This window comes from Rhinoderma darwinii, unplaced genomic scaffold, assembly GCF_050947455.1.
Source record: "Rhinoderma darwinii isolate aRhiDar2 unplaced genomic scaffold, aRhiDar2.hap1 Scaffold_4458, whole genome shotgun sequence".
Classification (NCBI taxonomy): Eukaryota; Metazoa; Chordata; class Amphibia; order Anura; family Rhinodermatidae; genus Rhinoderma; species Rhinoderma darwinii.
In genome coordinates this window covers 67,622-90,134 of record NW_027463906.1, presented here as the reverse complement: position 1 = coordinate 90,134, position 22,513 = coordinate 67,622, and the positions used below count along the sequence as shown (strand labels likewise).

The 22,513-nt window shown below is 43.9% G+C and overlaps 1 protein-coding gene across 2 annotated transcripts in view; it reads right to left on the bottom strand.

Annotated features, from left to right (window-relative positions):
• Positions 1-17,522: 17,522 nt before the first annotated feature.
• Positions 17,523-22,513, bottom strand: part of DERA (deoxyribose-phosphate aldolase) — a 50,543-nt gene continuing 45,552 nt past the window's right edge. For both annotated transcript variants that reach the window (XM_075848677.1, XM_075848676.1), the window contains exons 7-9: positions 18,981-19,093; positions 18,385-18,534; positions 17,523-18,251 (exon numbers count right to left, since the gene is read on the bottom strand). In XM_075848677.1, coding sequence (XP_075704792.1) covers positions 18,195-18,251; positions 18,385-18,534; positions 18,981-19,093 — 320 coding nt within the window. In that variant the 3' untranslated portion in view covers positions 17,523-18,194. The remainder of the gene's footprint in view (positions 18,252-18,384; positions 18,535-18,980; positions 19,094-22,513) is intronic.

The window sequence follows — 22,513 nt, the reverse complement described above, 5'->3', positions numbered from 1 at the left end:
TACACTATTGTGGGTGATACTATTATTATATACACTATTGGGGGTGATACTATTACTATATACACTATTGGGGGTGATATTACTATTATTATATACACTATTGGGGGTGATACTATTATTATATACACTATTGTGGGTGATACTATTATTATATACACTATTGGGGGTGATACTATTATTATATACACTATTGGGGGTGATACTATTATTATATACACTATTGGGGGTGATACTATTATTATATACACTATTGGGGGTGATACTATTATTATATACACTATTGGGGGTGATACTATTATTATATACACTATTGGGGGTGATGATACTATTATTATATACACTATTGGGGGTGATACTATTATTATATACACTATTGGGGGTGATACTATTATTATATACACTATTGGGGGTGATACTATTACTATATACACTATTGGGGGTGATACTATTATTATATACACTATTGGGGGTGATACTATTATTATATACACTATTGGGGGTGATACTATTATTATATACACTATTGGGGGTGATACTATTATTATATACACTATTGGGGGTGATACTATTATTATATACACTATTGGGGGTGATACTATTATTATATACACTATTGGGGGTGATACTATTATTATATACACTATTGGGGGTGATACTATTATTATATACACTATTGGGGGTGATATTACTATTATTATATACACTATTGTGGGTGATACTATTATTATATACACTATTGGGGGTGATACTATTACTATATACACTATTGGGGGTGATATTACTATTATTATATACACTATTGGGGGTGATACTATTACTATATACACTATTGGGGGTGATACTATTATTATATACACTATTGGGGGTGATACTATTATTATATACACTATTGGGGGTGATACTATTATTATATACACTATTGGGGGTGATACTATTATTATATACACTATTGGGGGTGATACTATTATTATATACACTATTGGGGGTGATACTATTACTATATACACTATTGGGGGTGATACTATTATTATATACACTATTGGGGGTGATACTATTATTATATACACTATTGTGGGTGATACTATTATTATATACACTATTGGGGGTGATACTATTATTATATACACTATTGTGGGTGATACTATTATTATATACACTATTGGGGGTGATACTATTATTATATACACTATTGGGGGTGATATTACTATTATTATATACACTATTGTGGGTGATACTATTATTATATACACTATTGGGGGTGATATTATTACTATATACACTATTGTGGGTGATACTATTATTATATACACTATTGGGGGTGATACTATTATTATATACACTATTGGGGGTGATACTATTATTATATACACTATTGGGGGTGATACTATTATTATATACACTATTGGGGGTGATACTACTGTTATATACACTATTGGGGGTGATACTACTGTTATATACACTATTGGGGGTGATACTACTGTTATATACACTATTGGGGGTGATACTACTGTTATATACACTATTGGGGGTGATACTATTATTATATACACTATTGGGGGTGATACTATTATTATATACACTATTGGGGGTGATACTATTACTATATACACTATTGGGGGTGATACTATTATTATATACACTATTGGGGGTGATACTATTATTATATACACTATTGGGGGTGATACTATTATTATATACACTATTGTGGGTGATACTATTATTATATACACTATTGGGGGTGATACTATTATTATATACACTATTGTGGGTGATACTATTATTATATACACTATTGGGGGTGATACTATTATTATATACACTATTGGGGGTGATACTATTATTATATACACTATTGGGGGTGATACTATTATTATATACACTATTGGGGGTGATACTATTATTATATACACTATTGTGGGTGATACTATTATTATATACACTATTGTGGGTGATACTATTATTATATACACTATTGGGGGTGATACTATTACTATATACACTATTGTGGGTGATACTATTATTATATACACTATTGGGGGTGATACTATTATTATATACACTATTGTGGGTGATACTATTATTATATACACTATTGTGGGTGATACTATTATTATATACACTATTGTGGGTGATACTATTATTATATACACTATTGTGGGTGATACTATTATTATATACACTATTGGGGGTGATACTATTATTATATACACTATTGGGGGTGATACTATTATTATATACACTATTGTGGGTGATACTATTATTATATACACTATTGGGGGTGATACTATTATTATATACACTATTGGGGGTGATACTATTATTATATACACTATTGGGGGTGATACTATTATTATATACACTATTGGGGGTGATACTATTATTATATACACTATTGTGGGTGATACTATTATTATATACACTATTGGGGGTGATACTATTACTATATACACTATTGGGGGTGATATTACTATTATTATATACACTATTGGGGGTGATACTATTATTATATACACTATTGTGGGTGATACTATTATTATATACACTATTGGGGGTGATACTATTATTATATACACTATTGGGGGTGATACTATTACTATATACACTATTGGGGGTGATACTATTATTATATACACTATTGGGGGTGATACTATTATATACACTATTGGGGGTGATATTATTATTATATACACTATTGGGGGTGATACTATTATTATATACACTATTGGGGGTGATACTATTATTATATACACTATTGTGGGTGATACTATTATTATATACACTATTGTGGGTGATACTATTATTATATACACTATTGTGGGTGATACTATTATTATATACACTATTGTGGGTGATACTATTATTATATACACTATTGTGGGTGATACTATTATTATATACACTATTGTGGGTGATACTATTATTATATACACTATTGGGGGTGATACTATTATTATATACACTATTGGGGGTGATACTATTATTATATACACTATTGGGGGTGATACTATTATTATATACACTATTGGGGGTGATACTATTATTATATACACTATTGGGGGTGATACTATTATTATATACACTATTGGGGGTGATACTACTGTTATATACACTATTGGGGGTGATACTACTGTTATATACACTATTGGGGGTGATACTACTGTTATATACACTATTGGGGGTGATACTACTGTTATATACACTATTGGGGGTGATACTATTATTATATACACTATTGGGGGTGATACTATTATTATATACACTATTGGGGGTGATACTATTACTATATACACTATTGGGGGTGATACTATTATTATATACACTATTGGGGGTGATACTATTATTATATACACTATTGGGGGTGATACTATTATTATATACACTATTGTGGGTGATACTATTATTATATACACTATTGGGGGTGATACTATTATTATATACACTATTGTGGGTGATACTATTATTATATACACTATTGGGGGTGATACTATTACTATATACACTATTGTGGGTGATACTATTATTATATACACTATTGTGGGTGATACTATTATTATATACACTATTGGGGGTGATACTATTATTATATACACTATTGGGGGTGATACTATTATTATATACACTATTGGGGGTGATACTATTATTATATACACTATTGGGGGTGATACTATTATTATATACACTATTGTGGGTGATACTATTATTATATACACTATTGTGGGTGATACTATTATTATATACACTATTGGGGGTGATACTATTACTATATACACTATTGTGGGTGATACTATTATTATATACACTATTGGGGGTGATACTATTATTATATACACTATTGGGGGTGATACTATTATTATATACACTATTGTGGGTGATACTATTATTATATACACTATTGTGGGTGATACTATTATTATATACACTATTGTGGGTGATACTATTATTATATACACTATTGGGGGTGATACTATTATTATATACACTATTGGGGGTGATACTATTATTATATACACTATTGGGGGTGATACTATTATATACACTATTGGGGGTGATATTATTATTATATACACTATTGTGGGTGATACTATTATTATATACACTATTGGGGGTGATACTATTATTATATACACTATTGGGGGTGATACTATTATTATATACACTATTGGGGGTGATACTATTATTATATACACTATTGGGGGTGATACTATTATTATATACACTATTGTGGGTGATACTATTATTATATACACTATTGGGGGTGATACTATTACTATATACACTATTGGGGGTGATATTACTATTATTATATACACTATTGGGGGTGATACTATTATTATATACACTATTGTGGGTGATACTATTATTATATACACTATTGGGGGTGATACTATTATTATATACACTATTGGGGGTGATACTATTACTATATACACTATTGGGGGTGATACTATTATTATATACACTATTGGGGGTGATACTATTATATACACTATTGGGGGTGATATTATTATTATATACACTATTGTGGGTGATACTATTATTATATACACTATTGTGGGTGATACTATTATTATATACACTATTGTGGGTGATACTATTACTATATACACTATTGGGGGTGATACTATTATTATATACACTATTGGGGGTGATACTATTATTATATACACTATTGGGGGTGATACTATTATTATATACACTATTGGGGGTGATACTATTATTATATACACTATTGTGGGTGATACTATTATTATATACACTATTGGGGGTGATACTATTATTATATACACTATTGGGGGTGATACTATTATTATATACACTATTGGGGGTGATACTATTATTATATACACTATTGGGGGTGATACTATTATTATATACACTATTGGGGGTGATACTATTATTATATACACTATTGGGGGTGATACTATTACTATATACACTATTGGGGGTGATACTATTATTATATACACTATTGTGGGTGATACTATTATTATATACACTATTGTGGGTGATACTATTATTATATACACTATTGGGGGTGATACTATTACTATATACACTATTGTGGGTGATACTATTATTATATACACTATTGTGGGTGATACTATTATTATATACACTATTGGGGGTGATACTATTATTATATACACTATTGTGGGTGATACTATTATTATATACACTATTGTGGGTGATACTATTATTATATACACTATTGTGGGTGATACTATTATTATATACACTATTGTGGGTGATACTATTATTATATACACTATTGGGGGTGATACTATTACTATATACACTATTGTGGGTGATACTATTATTATATACACTATTGTGGGTGATACTATTACTATATACACTATTGGGGGTGATACTATTATTATATACACTATTGGGGGTGATACTATTATTATATACACTATTGGGGGTGATACTATTATTATATACACTATTGGGGGTGATATTACTATTATTATATACACTATTGGGGGTGATACTATTACTATATACACTATTGTGGGTGATACTATTATTATATACACTATTGTGGGTGATACTATTATTATATACACTATTGGGGGTGATACTATTATTATATACACTATTGGGGGTGATACTATTATTATATACACTATTGGGGGTGATACTATTACTATATACACTATTGTGGGTGATACTATTATTATATACACTATTGGGGGTGATACTATTATTATATACACTATTGTGGGTGATACTATTATTATATACACTATTGTGGGTGATACTATTATTATATACACTATTGGGGGTGATACTATTATTATATACACTATTGTGGGTGATACTATTATTATATACACTATTGTGGGTGATACTATTATTATATACACTATTGTGGGTGATACTATTATTATATACACTATTGGGGGTGATACTATTACTATATACACTATTGTGGGTGATACTATTATTATATACACTATTGTGGGTGATACTATTATTATATACACTATTGGGGGTGATACTATTATTATATACACTATTGTGGGTGATACTATTATTATATACACTATTGTGGGTGATACTATTATTATATACACTATTGTGGGTGATACTATTATTATATACACTATTGTGGGTGATACTATTATTATATACACTATTGGGGGTGATACTATTACTATATACACTATTGTGGGTGATACTATTATTATATACACTATTGTGGGTGATACTATTACTATATACACTATTGGGGGTGATACTATTATTATATACACTATTGGGGGTGATACTATTATTATATACACTATTGGGGGTGATACTATTATTATATACACTATTGGGGGTGATATTACTATTATTATATACACTATTGGGGGTGATACTATTACTATATACACTATTGTGGGTGATACTATTATTATATACACTATTGTGGGTGATACTATTATTATATACACTATTGGGGGTGATATTATTATTATATACACTATTGGGGGTGATACTATTATTATATACACTATTGGGGGTGATACTATTACTATATACACTATTGTGGGTGATACTATTATTATATACACTATTGGGGGTGATACTATTATTATATACACTATTGGGGGTGATACTATTATTATATACACTATTGGGGGTGATACTATTATTATATACACTATTGGGGGTGATACTATTATTATATACACTATTGTGGGTGATACTATTATTATATACACTATTGGGGGTGATACTATTATTATATACACTATTGGGGGTGATACTATTATTATATACACTATTGGGGGTGATACTATTATTATATACACTATTGGGGGTGATACTATTATATACACTATTGGGGGTGATACTATTATTATATACACTATTGGGGGTGATACTATTATTATATACACTATTGGGGGTGATACTATTATTATATACACTATTGTGGGTGATACTATTATTATATACACTATTGGGGGTGATACTATTATTATATACACTATTGTGGGTGATACTATTATTATATACACTATTGGGGGTGATACTATTATTATATACACTATTGGGGGTGATACTATTACTATATACACTAATGTGGGTGATACTATTATTATATACACTATTGGGGGTGATACTATTATTATATACACTATTGGGGGTGATACTATTATTATATACACTATTGGGGGTGATACTATTATTATATACACTATTGGGGGTGATACTATTATATACACTATTGGGGGTGATACTATTATTATATACACTATTGGGGGTGATACTATTATTATATACACTATTGGGGGTGATACTATTATTATATACACTATTGTGGGTGATACTATTATTATATACACTATTGGGGGTGATACTATTATTATATACACTATTGTGGGTGATACTATTATTATATACACTATTGGGGGTGATATTATTATTATATACACTATTGGGGGTGATACTATTATTATATACACTATTGGGGGTGATACTATTATTATATACACTATTGGGGGTGATACTACTGTTATATACACTATTGGGGGTGATACTATTATTATATACACTATTGGGGGTGATACTACTGTTATATACACTATTGGGGGTGATACTATTACTATATACACTATTGGGGGTGATACTATTATTATATACACTATTGGGGGTGATACTATTATTATATACACTATTGTGGGTGATACTATTATTATATACACTATTGTGGGTGATACTATTATTATATACACTATTGGGGGTGATACTATTATTATATACACTATTGGGGGTGATACTATTATTATATACACTATTGGGGGTGATACTATTATTATATACACTATTGGGGGTGATACTATTATTATATACACTATTGGGGGTGATACTATTATTATATACACTATTGGGGGTGATATTACTATATACACTATTGTGGGTGATACTATTATTATATACACTATTGGGGGTGATACTATTACTATATACACTATTGGGGGTGATACTATTATTATATACACTATTGGGGGTGATACTATTACTATATACACTATTGGGGGTGATACTATTATTATATACACTATTGGGGGTGATACTATTATTATATACACTATTGGGGGTGATACTATTACTATATACACTATTGGGGGTGATACTATTATTATATACACTATTGGGGGTGATACTATTACTATATACACTATTGGGGGTGATACTATTATTATATACACTATTGGGGGTGATACTATTACTATATACACTATTGGGGGTGATACTATTATTATATACACTATTGGGGGTGATACTATTATTATATACACTATTGGGGGTGATACTATTATTATATACACTATTGGGGGTGATACTATTATTATATACACTATTGTGGGTGATACTATTATTATATACACTATTGTGGGTGATACTATTATTATATACACTATTGGGGGTGATACTATTATATACACTATTGGGGGTGATACTATTACTATATACACTATTGGGGGTGATACTATTACTATATACACTATTGGGGGTGATACTATTATTATATACACTATTGTGGGTGATACTATTATTATATACACTATTGGGGGTGATACTATTATATACACTATTGGGGGTGATACTATTACTATATACACTATTGGGGGTGATACTATTATTATATACACTATTGTGGGTGATACTATTATTATATACACTATTGGGGGTGATACTATTACTATATACACTATTGGGGGTGATACTATTATTATATACACTATTGGGGGTGATACTATTATTATATACACTATTGGGGGTGATATTATTATTATATACACTATTGTGGGTGATACTATTATTATATACACTATTGGGGGTGATACTATTATTATATACACTATTGGGGGTAATAGTCTGGAATCTGCCTAGGGGCTGTTTGGTTATGGAGAAGACGATATGAAGCCCCCGTTGAGCCCCCGCTCTTCCCTTTACCACTAGGAAACCTCCACTATTTTTGCAGTGAAATCCTCCGTTCTTCTTACCGCGCAGGAAACGTCTTTGTCTTTTACACTTTCAGAAATCTATCATTAAATAAAGACATTTCTCCTAGAACCGGCGCTCGCCGCCCCCTCTGCCCGCCCCCTCCGCCCGCCCGCTCCGCCATCTACTCACCGACCTGCTGGAATCGCCTCATGTGCCGCAGCAGCAGAAGGAACGAGCGTCCAGGCCGCGGAGAGAGGAAGAGACTGTTTACAAGAACACGCTGCATGGTAACAGTCCCTCATCCCCGGGGATCAACTCCGCAGCAAGATCATTCCAGATTGTGCAGCTCGGGCTCCGGCTGAGAACTAGATGATCCGGACTCCTGCTATGGATGTGAGGACTGGACCACATAACAATCAGTACCGAGCCAAGAGAGGGACACGGCTGGGGTATAGAAGGACCGGGCACACCTGAGTCTGCGGGGCCCCCAGGAGTGTAGTTTACCTTTGAATTTTTAAGAATTTGTTGTTCTGGTCGATGAGCCGGTCGTAGCCAATTATAGCGATTGAGTCCATGCAGAAATAAACTGCCAAAAGAAGAAGCTGCGTGCAGGTGCAGCGCCGGACTTTTTTCCCATCTATTTTTTTAAGAATTATCACTGTTGTCGGCGGCACGGCTCCCGGTGTAAGGAACGACGAGCTGCCGACATGATGGAAATGTGTGGGGACGAGCGATCGGAGTGACCGGTCTCCATACTAAATGATCATTGCTCAGTTTAAAGGTGAGCGCCGCTCGACAAGCTGTATTGTTAACCAGCGCTCGTTTTAAAAGTGGTAAACACGGGCGAGATCATGTAAAAGCAGATGGACGCAGGAGCAGTTCACCGCAGGAGTCGGGACGCTCTGGGACTAGACTTGTAACCGGCTAAATATCAATTTCTATGGGATTATATTCTGCTCACAGTCACATAGTCGAAGCATCAATAGTGCTAGGTGTATAATGCTCTACCAGAGTCAGGTAATAAATCAGCATCCCCCTCCCCTCTCCAATGACTTCTGCCCGTGAGGCTGGAGACTGATTCTTTTATACTGGTCAATTATCGGGCAAACTATTGGTTCACAGAACGCCCGTTCCTCGGCTGATTGTACACAGGGAGACGCGCTGCTGGCATGATAGAAACGTATGGGGACGAGGGATCGGAGTAACGAGCGCTCGTCACCATCCATAGCTCCATGTGACAGGAGCAAACGAGCGCCGATCAACCAGCTGTCTCATTGGTCGGCGCTCATTTCCAGGGTCCACGATTTACAGATGAGAGGGGGAGGGAAGCAGCGTGAGAAGTGAAGAAGAATCCCTTAATAAGTATATTACAAAGTATTTTATATTTCCTGTAACATTCATTAACGATGCGGTTTTATAACTGGAGAAATCACATGGCATGTTAAGCCACGCCCCCTTTTCCCTGGACGGTATATTTTTGTGGAGGTGGCAACCCATTGGTGTCTGAAGAGGCCCACAGTCCCCTCTGCTACATGCAAGCACTGCAGAAGTATATGACACATGGTAGGTGGGGCTCCTGTAATAAAGTTTGCACTGGGGTCCCGAAGCTTCACGTTACCCTTTTGGTCTAGAACACCCCAGTTATATACCAGACACGGAACCAACCCAAATACAATCAGCGCCCAGGCACTCGACTAGAAGGGTGCAGAGGTTGGGGTTTCTTGAGCGGACCCTATAATCCTTCTGCCGTGCTTTTCCTCTGTGCGGCCCAGTGGGGAGTGTTGGGGCAACTCATGGTCACATTCCTGGTTTTCCATATAATCTGTAATATAAGATGTTACAATCCTGATATAACGTCTTCACCCCGGAGACCCCCGTGCCTTCCCCTCACCGTGAGGTCTCCTTTGTGTCATCTCCCTTACTCGGCATGCTGGTGCTTGTAGTAAACCTTCATCCAGCTCCCACCACCACCACAGGGCAGATCCGATAGCCCGGTGACATTGCTTCATGGCACATTGGGTGACCGGCGTCAGCTGTGGTCAAAGTGTCTTATCAAAAAAGTTTCTGAGGTCCACATTTCTGCCTCAAGACCCCAGCACCCTATGGTCATCCAAGTTTCGGACCAGTAGGACTGTTGGGGGAATTACACCCCTCTAAGGCCTGAGTCCCCCGTACGGGAGCATTTATGGGAGCTCCACACTGCTGTATCCCCTTATCTGGTGTAATGTGTATGATCGGAGTAGTACCACAACATTACCTCAGAAACCTTGGAGCTTCCATACGGAGGTCCACCCTTCCCACATCCGAGGACACGAGACATCATTGTGAGTAGTCATCGTCTTTCTAAGTGTTCACCTAAAGTATGTGCACCTCTCCTGCGTCCAGCCCACAATCATCAGGTGATATCATCCAGGTACTGACAGAAGGTGCCCCCTCTCCTGCCACCCCGGTCACCTGTGAGAGCAGTGACCACGACAGCCCAGCCATGAAGTGATGGCCACAAAGCAGCCCAGGGTGGGACACAGATCTGAGATATGTGGGGTGTACGAACCACCTGTCCTCAGGCACCACCCGGCGCTCCAGATGGAGGAAACATCAGCACCAGAGCTGCACCACCTGAGGTCACCCCGTACGACGCCAAGAGTCAGCTGGAGCGGGGACACGCGAACCCCGAGTCCACAGTCATCTCAGTCGCTGGGAGTTTCGGACGTTGCGTCTGGATCTTCTTTGCACTTTATATTTTTCATTTCATTTTACTTAAAGTTTTCCAGCTCCTGGTAATTACTGAGCGCAATTTAATCCCCCATAATAAACAACGCCATCCAAAACGAATGTAATTTGTCGTAAATAGTCTCCATCTGTATTCAATTAAGAGAGACCCTGCAGGGAAAAGTACCTGGCAGAACGCACAGTAACAATTAGTGTACAGGAACGCGCGCTCGCCACTTCTCACTCCCGGCGCCGCTCTGTCATTTTATAGTCACACAATCATTAATTCTGCACATCTTCATTGTGTCCAAAACCGCAGCTGTAAATAACGTGGCTCGTTCTGGACGCGGGAAGTTGTGCGATTTCTAGCCGGAGAGTGGATCGTGGCACTGACCTCGTGATGGAGGCCACATGATCGCATTCACTGTTCACACTCGCGCGTTTATAACGCCAACAACAAAGCTCTGCCGCATCCGTCATACAACAGAAACCAATGATGCCCAACGAGCTTCAAGGTCATGTGGTGTCCGTTTTTAAAGGGGAAGAATAGTAATTCCTTCCATCAAGTCTGTCAGAATTTGCAAGTCTCGAACACGCAAACGTGGAGTCTTAAAGAGATACTAACCTGTATTCTCACTTCTTTCTATTTTCTGTGCAGGGAAATTTTCGCTTTTGCTCCCTGTTATCAGCATTCCTAGGCTAGGAAGAGACCGACTGCCATGTGCTTTAAATCCAGACAAAAACCTACCTCATAATCCCCTATATATCGAGCTCTGAGAGAATCATCAGGCCTGGAAGCGACGTCAGCACCAGAAATGTTCATCCAGAGCCTGCAACAGAGGAGCCGCATCCGGTGGAGGGAGGAATCGTCCTCACGGTCTGCAGTCTTCTGTCCGGTGGAGGGAGGAATCGTCCCCTTGGTCTGCAGTCTCCTGTCCGGTGGAGGGAGGAATCGTCCTCACGGTCTGCAGTCTTCTGTCCGGTGGAGGAATCGTCCTCACGGTCTGCAGTCTTCTGTCCGGTGGAGGGAGGAATCGTCCCCACGGTCTGCAGTCTTCTGTCCGGTGGAGGGAGGAATCGTCCTCACGGTCTGCAGTCTTCTGTCCGGTGGAGGGAGGAATCGTCCTCACGGTCTGCAGTCTTCTGTCCGGTGGAGGAATCGTCCTCACGGTCTACAGTCTTCTGTCGGGTGGAGGGAGGAATCGTCCCCACGGTCTGCAGTCTTCTGTCCGGTGGAGGGAGGAATCGTCCTCACGGTCTGCAGTCTTCTGTCCGGTGGAGGAATCGTCCTCACGGTCTGCAGTCTTCTGTCCGGTGGAGGGAGGAATCGTCCCCACGGTCTGCAGTCTTTTGTCCAGTGGAGGAATCGTCCTCACGGTCTACAGTCTTCTGTCGGGTGGAGACAGGAATCGTCCTCACGGTCTTCTGTCCGGGGGCAGGAGGAATCGTCCTCACGGTCTTCTGTCCGGTGGAGGGAGGAATCGTCCTCACGGTCTTCTGTCCGGTGGAGGGAGGAATCGTCCTCACGGTCTTCTGTCCGGTGGAGGGAGGAATCGTCCTCACGGTCTTCTGTCCGGTGGAGGGAGGAATCGTCCTCACGGTCTTCTGTCCGGTGGAGGGAGGAATCGTCCTCACGGTCTTCTGTCCGGTGGAGGGAGGAATCGTCCTCGCGGTCTTCTGTCCGGTGGAGGGAGGAATCGTCCTCACGGTCTTCTGTCCGGTGGAGGGAGGAATCGTCCTCACGGTCTTCTGTCCGGTGGAGGGAGGAATCGTCCTCACGGTCTTCTGTCCGGTGGAGGGAGGAATCGTCCTCACGGTCTTCTGTCCGGTGGAGGGAGGAATCGTCCTCACGGTCTTCTGTCCGGTGGAGGGAGGAATCGTCCCCACGGTCTGCAGTATTCGGTCCGGTGGAGGGAGGAATCGTCCTCACGGTCTTCTGTCCGGTGGAGGGAGGAATCGTCCTCACGGTCTTCTGTCCGGTGGAGGGAGGAATCGTCCTCACGGTCTTCTGTCCGGTGGAGGGAGGAATCGTCCTCACGGTCTGCAGTCTTCTGTCCAATGGAGGGAGGAATCGTCCTCACGGTCTGCAGTCCTCTGTCCGGTGGAGGGAGGAATCGTCCTCACGGTCTGCAGTCTTCTGTTCGGGGGCGGGAGGAATCGTCCTCACGGTTTGCAGTCTTCTGTTCGGGGGCGGGAGGAATCGTCCTCACGGTCTTCTGTCCGGTGGCGGGAGGAATCGTCCTCACGGTCTGCAGTCTTCTGTCCGGTGGCGGGAGGAATCGTCCTCACGGTCTTCTGTCCGGTGGCGGGAGGAATCGTCCTCACGGTCTTCTGTCCGGTGGCGGGAGGAATCGTCCTCACGGTCTTCTGTCCGGTGGCGGGAGGAATCGTCCTCACGGTCTTCTGTCCGGTGGCGGGAGGAATCGTCCTCACGGTCTTCTGTCCGGTGGCGGGAGGAATCGTCCTCACGGTCTTCTGTCCGGTGGCGGGAGGAATCGTCCTCACGGTCTTCTGTCCGGTGGCGGGAGGAATCGTCCTCACGGTCTTCTGTCCGGTGGCGGGAGGAATCGTCCTCACGGTCTTCTGTCCGGTGGAGGGAGGAATCGTCCTCACGGTCTTCTGTCCGGTGGAGGGAGGAATCGTCCTCACGGTCTTCTGTCCGGTGGAGGGAGGAATCGTCCTCACGGTCTTCTGTCCGGTGGAGGGAGGAATCGTCCTCACGGTCTTCTGTCCGGTGGAGGGAGGAATCGTCCTCACGGTCTTCTGTCCGGTGGAGGGAGGAATCGTCCTCACGGTCTTCTGTCCGGTGGAGGGAGGAATCGTCCTCACGGTCTGCAGTCTTCTGTCCAATGGAGGGAGGAATCGTCCTCACGGTCTGCAGTCCTCTGTCCGGTGGAGGGAGGAATCGTCCTCACGGTCTGCAGTCTTCTGTTCGGGGGCGGGAGGAATCGTCCTCACGGTCTGCAGTCTTCTGTTCGGGGGCGGGAGGAATCGTCCTCACGGTCTGCAGTCTTCTGTTCGGGGGCGGGAGGAATCGTCCTCACGGTCTTCTGTCCGGTGGCGGGAGGAATCGTCCTCACGGTCTGCAGTCTTCTGTCCGGTGGCGGGAGGAATCGTCCTCACGGTCTTCTGTCCGGTGGCGGGAGGAATCGTCCTCACGGTCTTCTGTCCGGTGGCGGGAGGAATCGTCCTCACGGTCTTCTGTCCGGTGGCGGGAGGAATCGTCCTCACGGTCTTCTGTCCGGTGGCGGGAGGAATCGTCCTCACGGTCTTCTGTCCAGTGGCGGGAGGAATCGTCCTCACGGTCTTCTGTCCGGTGGCGGGAGGAATCGTCCTCACGGTCTTCTGTCCGGTGGCGGGAGGAATCGTCCTCACGGTCTTCCGTCCGGTGGAGGGAGGAATCGTCCTCACGGTCTTCCGTCCGGTGGAGGGAGGAATCGTCCTCACGGTCTTCTGTCCGGTGGAGGGAGGAATCGTCCTCACGGTCTTCTGTCCGGTGGAGGGAGGAATCGTCCTCACGGTCTTCTGTCCGGTGGAGGGAGGAATCGTCCCCACGGTCTGCAGTCTTCTGTCCGGTGGAGGGAGGAATCGTCCCCACGGTCTGCAGTATTCGGTCCGGTGGAGGGAGGAATCGTCCTCACGGTCTTCTGTCCGGGGGCGGGAGGAATCGTCCTCACGGTCTTCTGTCCGGTGGAGGGAGGAATCGTCCTCACGGTCTGCAGTCTTCTGTCCGGTGGAGGGAGGAATCGTCCCCACGGTCTGCAGTCTTCTGTCCGGTGGCGGGAGGAATCGTCCTCACGGTCTGCAGTCTTCTGTCCGGTGGCGGGAGGCATCTTCCTCACGGTCTTCTATCCGGTGGCGGGAGGAATCGTCCTCACGGTCTTCTGTCAGGTGGCGGGAGGAATCGCCCTCACGGTCTTCTGTCCGGTGGCGGGAGGAATCGTCCTCTCGGTCTTCTGTCCGGTGGCGGGAGGAATCGTCCTCACAGTCTTCTGTCCGGTGACGGGAGGAATCGTCCTCACGGTCTTCTGTCCGCTGGCGGGAGGAATCGTCCTCACGTTCTTCTGTCCGGTGGCGGGAGGAATCGTCCTCACGGTCTTCTGTCCGGTGGCGGGAGGAATCGTCCTCACGGTCTTCTGTCCGGTGGCGGGAGGAATCGTCCTCGCGGTCTTCTGTCCGGTGGAGGGAGGAATCGTCCTCACGGTCTGCGGTCTTCTGTCCGGTGGAGGGAGGATTCGTCCTCACGGTCTGCGGTCTTCTGTCCGGTGGAGGGAGGAATCGTCCTCACGGTCTGCGGTCTTCTGTCCGGTGGAGGGAGGAATCGTCCTCACGGTCTGCAGTCTTCTGTCCGGTGGAGGGAGGAATCGTCCACACGGTCTGCAGTCTTCTGTCCGGTGGAGGGAGGAATCGTCCACACGGTCTGCAGTCTGCTGTCCGGTGGAGGGAGGAATCGTCCTCACGGTCTGCAGTCTTCTGTCCGGTGGAGGAATCGTCCGCACGGTCTGCAGTCTGCTGTCCGGTGGAGGGAGCAATCATCCTCATGGTCTGCAGTCTTCTGTCCGGTGGCAAGGTGTAAGGAAAGCCCTTAGTGGGACGCTTCTGTGCTGTCCCGTTGCTCCTAAAACATTCTTTTCCAGTCCAAATCCAGCAATAACTTTCACTCGAAGGATACGTGAATTTTCGCACTGAGCCCGCTCTCGCTCGTGTAACGACTGAAATTTATCTGAGTGCCATTGATTAGCAGACTACGGGAGGACCTCCAGCATTGGAGCTACACACCCAACTCCGGGGCCTGCACACTGCTGACATTGGGGTCAGATCGACCCGACACCTTATAAAGTCGCATTTTGCCGATGCTCCTGATGAACTCCGGCAGGCAAGTCGACCTCGATCCACTGCTCGTATTCTGTCCATATCCCTGAACGTCATTACCGGAGAGGAGCGCCGTTTTCTGTCTTTTTTCTTTATAAGGAGTCTTCGGGTGTAGATCCAGCGGCAGGGGGTGGCGGAACATTGGAGAGATTTAGTATTACAGTCCCGACTTTCTTATGGATAAAATGACCAGTTAGGCAAAAACTGTGACAAATGGCGCACGCTGGATAAACGTGGCATATCTTGCTAGACATGTTAGGAACTCTTCTCTTGTTACATCAAATCTTAGTTAATTTACACCAATATTCAGCTTCAAAGAAATGGCGCACAGCGTTTAGATTGTCTCTTCGCTGCCTCGAGCATTCTAGAGTTTTTACACCCAACTCAAGTTTTGAAGTGTCTAAAATTCATAATAAATTTGGCGCAATTTGAGCCAGAATTCTGCCATATTTACCTTATAATCTCCCAACACAAAGAGTGAGCCTAACCTTATAGAGACCCCGCAAGGGAGGCCGGCGACTGCCCACCTCCCTGACTCCCCCAAGAGGGAGGCTAGCGCCCTACCCCCACCCCGGGGGAGGCCGGCAACAAACTAGAACTCCAAAGGGGAAGAAGAGGGCGTAAAAAACTAACTCCAAGGAGGCCAGAGACGGCCCCAAGAGGGAGGAGGAATAATACCTCTAACCCCAAAAGGAGAGAGCGAGTACCCCCAAGTACAAGACGGAGAACTTAACCCAAGTCCACACGGATGAATCTGTATACAGAGTGAAGAGGGTCTCCAGCGCAGGGTTAGACTGGTGGTCTCACGTACACAGCAGGACCGTAGCTTTAATATGAGGTTACAGAAGAGTGGCCGCCCGTGTCTCATCATCCGCACATTACTGGAACCCTACAAGACCCAGATCATTGTTCTACTGAAACCAAACATTGTGAATAGGGGAGCAGGGCGCTCCGCGGTGTCGGCTCTGCTAACACCAGACACTATACAACACGGGACATTTATTCAGAAGTCTTTATGGTTAGCAGACAGAAAGCAGGCGAGCCCGTCATGTTCAGCAGGCGAGCCCGTCATGCTCAGCAGGCGAACCCGTCATGCTCAGCAGGCGAGCCCGTCATGTTCAGCAGGCGAGCCCGTCATGTTCAGCAGGCGAGCCCGTCATGCTCAGCAGGCGAACCCGTCATGCTCAGCAGGCGAACCCGTCATGCTCAGCAGGCGAGCCCGTCATGTTCAGCAGGCGAGCCCGTCATGCTCAGCAGGCGAGCCCGTCATGTTCAGCAGGCGAGCCCGTCATGTTCAGCAGGCGAGCCCGTCATGCTCAGCAGGCGAGCCCGTCATGCTCAGCAGGCGAGCCCGTCATGCTCAGCAGTCGCCTCCTCCGTCTGCACCCCCCCGGAAGGGTCATGTCTCCCGCCGTATTCTGGGGTCACTCCTCTGAGTAGAAGGTGGAGCCCCAAAGGAACTGGGTCATGGGAAACAGTGGAGGACGACAACAATGACAACATGGATTTCAGAGCATGTGGAGCCGCCAGGAGGCAGTGACGGAGGGTCGAGTATTGTGACCCCACAGCCCCCGACCTGCTCATCATACAGACACATCGGAGACACGGGGGGGGGGGGGGGGGGGGAATCCTGAGAATTAACTTCAGAGCTCGCTACATTATTACGGTTCTTAGGCCATCGGTAAATCATGGTGCGCGGCGTAACGTCCAGTCACGTGATGATAAATCTGAAACAGAAATTACAAGTCTGTAAGAAAATGGGTAACCCATAAGGTAGTGACCCCAGAGATCCTGACACACTCACCACCCCCCCCCCCCCTAATTCTATATATCATCCAACCCACGAGGGATCACACTCACCTGTCTCTCAATGTCACCCAGCAGAGTACTGGCCCCAATACGGAACAGGTGAGGCGTCAGCCAATCATCACCCAGCTCTTCCTTGATCAGCGACAGCCAGACGAGCGCTTCCTTCGCACTACGGATCCCTCCGGCAGGTTTAAATCCAACCTAGCGGACATTACGGGAGATGAGACGGAGCGGTCACAACACTCAGGTTCCATTTATTGTATGAGCATAAGTAAAGGCGCCCGCCCATGTAACAACGTCCAGGAGAGACAACGACCGCTCACGTGTAGGAAATGCGCCGGCCGTCACGGCACACGAGCAGCGAGGAGGAGAAGAGATTAAATCATTAGGCAGCATCTGCCCAGATAGTGGAGTATCAGGGCGGCAGTCACACGGGGCGGCAGACACACAACTACAGTCACACAGGCGGCACGGAGCATGGCGTGCGCTGGCCACGTCATAACCTCAAGCTGGACATGTGGCAGAGAAGACGTCCCACACAACTACAGTCACACGGGACAATCCAACCTCAGGGTGATAAAACACTGACCCCTCACCACAGAGCCCTCCCAAGCCCCGGGGTCACTCTAGAGACAGACAACATTTACCTTGATGCCCGTTTTCCAGTAGAAATCCCGGATCGCCCGCACCATTACCAAGGCCACGGGGTACGTAGCATTGACCGATTCCTTCCCTGTGGACGTCTTGATGAAGTCAGATCCTGAAATATAATAAAGCCCAAGTCCATCATCGAAACGTTATGGAAATGTCAATGTCTCCTGAAACCCAATATGGAGACCCAATGAGAAGAGGCGTCTAACATCCCAGACCGGGGACAACTAATAAAATACACGGAGGACACCAAACCCACCGCCACCCGGGGACACCAAACCCACCGCCACCCGGGGACACCAAACACCACGAATTACAGGATTCAACGCTCTACTGTAAGAGCAGTCACACTATGGAGCCTCTACTGTAAGAGCAGTCACACTATGGAACCTCTACTGTAAGATCAGTCACACTATGGAGCCTCTACTGTAAGATCAGTCACACTATGGAACCTCTACTGTAAGAGCAGTCACACTATGGAACCTCTACTGTAAGATCAGTCACACTATGGAACCTCTACTGTAAGAGCGGTCACACTATGGAACCTCTACTGTAAGAGCGGTCACACTATGGAACCTCTACTGTAAGAGCGGTCACACTATGGACCCTCTACTGTAAGATCAGTCACACTATGGAGCCTCTACTGTAAGAGCAGTCACACTATGGAACCTCTACTGTAAGAGCAGTCACACTATGGAACCTCTACTGTAAGAGCAGTCACACTATGGAACCTCTACTGTAAGAGCAGTCACACTATGGAGCCTCTACTGTAAGAGCAGTCACACTATGGAGCCTCTACTGTAAGAGCAGTCACACTATGGAACCTCTACTGTAAGATCAGTCACACTATGGAACCTCTACTGTAAGATCGGTCACACTATGGAACCTCTACTGTAAGATCGGTCACACTATGGAACCTCTACTGTAAGAGCGCTCACACTATGGAACCTCTACTGTAAGATCAGTCACACTATGGAACCTCTACTGTAAGAGCAGTCACACTATGGAGGCTCTACTGTAAGAGCAGTCACACTATGGAACCTCTACTGTAAGAGCAGTCACACTATGGAACCTCTAGTGTAAGATCAGTCACACTATGGAACCTCTACTGTAAGATCAGTCACACTATGGAACCTCTACTGTAAGAGCAGTCACACTATGGAACCTCTACTGTAAGAGCAGTCACACTATGGAACCTCTACTGTAAGAGCAGTCACACTATGGAACCTCTACTGTAAGATCAGTCACACTATGGAACCTCTACTGTAAGAGCAGTCACACTATGGAGCCTATACTGTAAGATCAGTCACACTATGGAACCTCTACTGTAAGATCAGTCACACTATGGAGCCTCTACTGTAAGATCAGTCACACTATGGAACCTCTGCTGTAAGAGCAGTCACACAATGGAGCCTCTACTGTAAGAGCAGTCACACTATGGAGCCTCTACTGTAAGAGCAGTCACACTATGGAGCCTCTACTGTAAGAGCAGTCACACTATGGAGCCTCTACTGTAAGATCGGTCACACTATGGAGCCTCTACTGTAAGAGCAGTCACACTATGGAGCCTCTACTGTAAGAGCGGTCACACTATGGAACCTCTACTGTAAGAGCAGTCACACTGTGGAACCTCTACTGTAAGATCAGTCACACTATGGAGCCTCTACTGTAAGAGCAGTCACACTATGGAGCCTCTACTGTAAGAGCGGTCACACTATGGAGCCTCTACTGTAAGATCAGTCACACTATGGAACCTCTACTGTAAGAGCGGTCACACTATGGAGGCTCTACTGTAAGATCAGTCACACTATGGAACCTCTACTGTAAGATCAGTCACACTATGGAGCCTCTACTGTAAGATCAGTCACACTATGGAACCTCTACTGTAAGAGCGGTCACACTATGGAACCTCTACTGTAAGAGCAGTCACACTATGGAACCTCTACTGTAAGATCAGTCACACTATGGAACCTCTACTGTAAGAGCAGTCACACTATGGAGCCTCTACTGTAAGAGCAGTCACACTATGGAACCTCTACTGTAAGATCGGTCACACTATGGAGCCTCTACTGTAAGAGCAGTCACACTATGGAGCCTCTACTGTAAGATCAGTCACACTATGGAGCCTCTACTGTAAGAGCAGTCACACTATGGAACCTCTACTGTAAGAGCAGTCACACTATGGAACCTCTACTGTAAGAGCGGTCACACTATGGAACCTCTACTGTAAGAGCGGTCACACTATGGAGCCTCTACTGTAAGAGCAGTCACACTATGGAGCCTCTACTGTAAGAGCAGTCACACTATGGAATCTCTACTGTAAGAGCAGTCACACTATGGAGCCTCTACTGTAAGATCAGTCACACTATGGAACCTCTACTGTAAGAGCAGTGACACTATGGAACCTCTACTGTAAGATCAGTCACACTATGGAACCTCTACTGTAAGAGCAGTGACACTATGGAGCCTCTACTGTAAGATCAGTCACACTATGGAACCTCTACTGTAAGAGAAGTGACACTATGGAGCCTCTACTGTAAGAGCAGTCACACTATGGAACCTCTACTGTAAGAGCGGTCACACTATGGAACCTCTACTGTAAGAGCAGTCACACTATGGAACCTCTACTGTAAGATCAGTCACACTATGGAGCCTCTACTGTAAGATCAGTCACACTATGGAACCTCTACTGTAAGATCAGTCACACTATGGAGCCTCTACTGTAAGATCAGTCACACTATGGAGCCTCTACTGTAAGAGCAGTCACACTATGGAGCCTCTACTGTAAGAGCAGTCACACTATGGAGCCTCTACTGTAAGAGCAGTCACACTATGGAACCTCTACTGTAAGATCAGTCACACTATGGAACCTCTACTGTAAGAGCAGTCACACTATGGACCCTCTACTGTAAGAGCAGTCACACTATGGAGCCTCTACTGTAAGAGCAGTCACACTATGGAACCTCTACTGTAAGAGCAGTCACACTATGGACCCTCTACTGTAAGAGCAGTCACACTATGGAGCCTCTACTGTAAGTTAGTCAATAGTCTCTTGCCTGATAGGGGTGGTCTTCCTTGCTCTGGATAATGGGATGGACTGGTGCCTTTTCCTAACCTTAATTTATTACCCATCATTCCCGGGTGTAGTGAGGGGTGACCAGTCTCCCCCATAGTGAGGGACTCTGAGGGGGTGACATACTTGTTGTACTGGTTTCCCCTACAAGTAACTAGCGGCAGACAATGATGGGGCTTCTACTCCACAACTGCTGCCCCTGTGTACGGATTCTTATCAATTTGGTCAAACAGAATGACTTTTAATCAGCGGTTGATAAAAATAGAAGATGAAATGTTAATTGTAATGGATGAAGCTCGTGGAACCGTCGCGCCGATTCTCCCGAGAATTGAATGACTATTCAGCGACTCCGAACAAGAAGAACATTTTCCGGTTCATTAGAGAAACGTTCTGTATTTCTGCCTCGTCCTCGTCCTTCGTTACAGGAGTCCTAATTACACGATAATGGAGAACGGT